The 2858-nt window shown below is 36.9% G+C and overlaps 1 protein-coding gene across 1 annotated transcript in view; it reads right to left on the bottom strand.

The window, feature by feature from the left end:
• The window catches only part of ITGA2 (integrin, alpha 2 (CD49B, alpha 2 subunit of VLA-2 receptor)), a 125656-nt gene that overhangs the window by 52011 nt on the left and 70787 nt on the right, over nt 1-2858 (bottom strand). The window contains exons 8-9 of the mRNA XM_012655262.1: nt 1767-1881; nt 1472-1599 (exon numbers count right to left, since the gene is read on the bottom strand). Coding sequence (XP_012510716.1) covers nt 1472-1599; nt 1767-1881 — 243 coding nt within the window. The remainder of the gene's footprint in view (nt 1-1471; nt 1600-1766; nt 1882-2858) is intronic.

The raw sequence follows: 2858 nt of genomic DNA, 5'->3' as shown, positions 1-2858 counted from the left end.
AGGGCAAATTTCATATGAAAATTCATCATCTAAAAAATAGTCTATATGCTAAGCAAACACAAATGTGGTTTATTGACTGCCAATTTTTAATTTTACTATAACGTATTTTTTTACTTTGAGGATGTCAAAACCCTCTAATTCTACTTCCTAATTAATTTCAGTCACCAGAGCTGGCTGGCACTTGTCTCTTTGCCCACATCATGCATACTCCAATTCTTAGTATCTCCACTAATGTAATCCCAATTCTCCCCTTTTCAGGAGCTCTTGAGTGCCAAGAACTCCTGACTCAATTATGATTAGATTACATGGGGAGCATTAGATGAAATAATACTAAAATCGCCAGATGGGAAAGAGAAATCTAGTCAAGTTCCAAAAAAATGCCTACAAAGTTTAACATTATGTACAGCTGTGGATCAATTATTAAAACTGAACAGGGGTGTGGATTTGCAAGAAGCAGTTGGAAAAATAAAAGGGACTTTATTTGACCCACTTTTAACTGTAAGGCGCTCAAAGGGGAAGCAGCTGTGGTCATATTTCATGCTCAATGAACAAGGCATAGTTTTCTCCCTATAAAACTAGTTCATTTTGCCAATTAGTTAGGATAAAATCATTATTAACGCCTTTGGTTAGTTTACTAAATAACAGATACCAGTTATTGATTCCTGTACCCCCATTCCTAAGTTTCTTTTGGATCACCTTGAAAAATAACTCATAAAGAAAGAAAATAACTCATGAAATAGTCAAGAAAAGATTTTTTTTTTGTTTTAAAAGCAATGGAAAACAGCATTAAGAAGTTGAAATTAGAATATGCCAAGTGTTAATGCCAGAACTACATTCCTGCTTTAAGCCCAGAACTTAAGAAGGTTCAAAAAAATGTGATGATTGTCAGTCTTTTCCACATAATTCTTAAGAGTATCTTGTGATTTTGACCTTTTAGATATATAAAGGAAACTTTGACTTTTTTCTTTCTTCTTCTTCTCTCCCTCTGCCTCTCTGCTTCCTCCATTGACTATTAAATTAACTTCTGAAATTCTCTTGCAATTTTATTTTACTTTATCTGGAATGACAGATTAAAAATTTTGAGACACAATCTATAATCCCTAAATCTTAATATGTTCTTCTTTCTGATTTATTTAACTTTAAAAAACAAACAAGCAAATAAAAAAAAAGATGATGGTAACTCTATCATAAAGGCTTTGGAATATCATAAACCATTAAGATTTCCATTGCAATACTCTTATGCACTGATGTAACACAAATGCAACATCTAATTAGCAACATCTTATTAGCAACATCTAATTTACTTAGTGGCAAGAAAGTCATCGTAGTACAAGTTTCAATCAACTCTCAAAATTTCCATTAAATGCATTTAAAAGGGGGTTTGGCAAATGCAAAAATTAAACTTCATGTCTAACCATGTTTTTCAGAAAAAAAGGCCATGGGTTAGTTTATGTATTTCTGACATCCATACCTGTGTCTTTGTGGGGCCTATATCCAGGCCTTGTACAAATTTTTCCAAAAAATTCTTTACTGCATCCCAGGGATAAATACTGTTTGATTCATCACATACAACCACAACATCTATGAGGGAAGGGCAGGCTACACAGGAAAAGAAGAAAGAAGCAGATTTCCATAGGTAAGTCAAACTTCACACCCATATAAAAATGAGACTTAGGGAGGGTTGAGTGGCACTTGTTTATAAATTACACCCTTTCCCCCTTGAACTATAAGATATTGCTCATGTCATCTCTGCATTCATAACTTACTCTGAACTGCAGGTGAAAAGCTGGCCATGAGCTGAAAATCTGGACTGACGTCAGAACACACACCAGTTGTGTAATACTGATTGCCACACTGCTGTGCCCACAGAGGACCACACGTCTTCAAAGAAATGAGAAAACAATAAATAGAAACACATGAAAAATGCTAACCTTCTACCTCTTCATTGTGAAACTCAGAAATTATTTCTATTCTTTCCCAAGATACTAATAATTGTCAACACTTGAAACTAACAAGTCAAAAATGCCTTTGAGTAAGAGTCCACTGGGGCAGGCAGGAGTGATGGAGAAGGTGGCAGATGCTCTGTGCCCAGTGGCAGGCTTCCAGGAAGGGGAGCCAGGGACTGTCAGTGAAAGGAAGAGCCTGTCAGGCGACCCACCAAGCTACAGAAAATGGGTATATGGTGCTTTCCTTCCAGAGAACACCCAGGAGGAGAATGAATGCAAAGTTCACATTTTGTCTCTCAGTCTTCTGGGCCTCAGGTACTTCACCTGTAAAATGAGGATGATTATACCTCCTATCTTTCAAGGTTGTTGTGAAGATTAACTGGGTCTATAGATATAAAACACTTAGAACAATGCCAGGTAAGTAGCAAGCGCTATATAATTGTTAGCCAGCATCATTATCGTGGTTATTGTTGAATATCAGTTTCCTCCAGTTCCTTCCATTCATACACCTAAGTAGAAACCATAAACCCAGTGGCCTCAAAGGCCAGGCAATGACCCTTGAAGGGAGCCTGGGGTTAGGAATAGACATCAAGGTGAATGAAGAAGCCGTGCCTGTGAACAGGCCACTACGGTTCCTGCCCACCCACTTTTGTGCAACAGGCTCTGTGTTGCCAGATTCCCCCATTTTTAAAGGAGAATCAGAGAGGGCAAATTTCATATGAAAATTCATCATCTAAAAAATAGTCTATATGCTAAGCAAACACAAATGTGGTTTATTGACTGCCAATTTTTAATTTTATTATAATGTATTTTTTTGCTTTGAGGATGTCAAAACCCTCTAATTCTACTTCCTAATTAATTTCAGTCACCAGAGCTGGCTGGCACTTGTCTCTTTGCCCACATCATGCATAC

The sequence above is a fragment of the Propithecus coquereli genome, unplaced genomic scaffold, assembly GCF_000956105.1.
Source record: "Propithecus coquereli isolate 6110/MARCELLA unplaced genomic scaffold, Pcoq_1.0 Scaffold47, whole genome shotgun sequence".
NCBI classification, from domain to species: Eukaryota; Metazoa; Chordata; class Mammalia; order Primates; family Indriidae; genus Propithecus; species Propithecus coquereli.
This window is presented reverse-complemented; position numbering and strand designations above follow the sequence as displayed.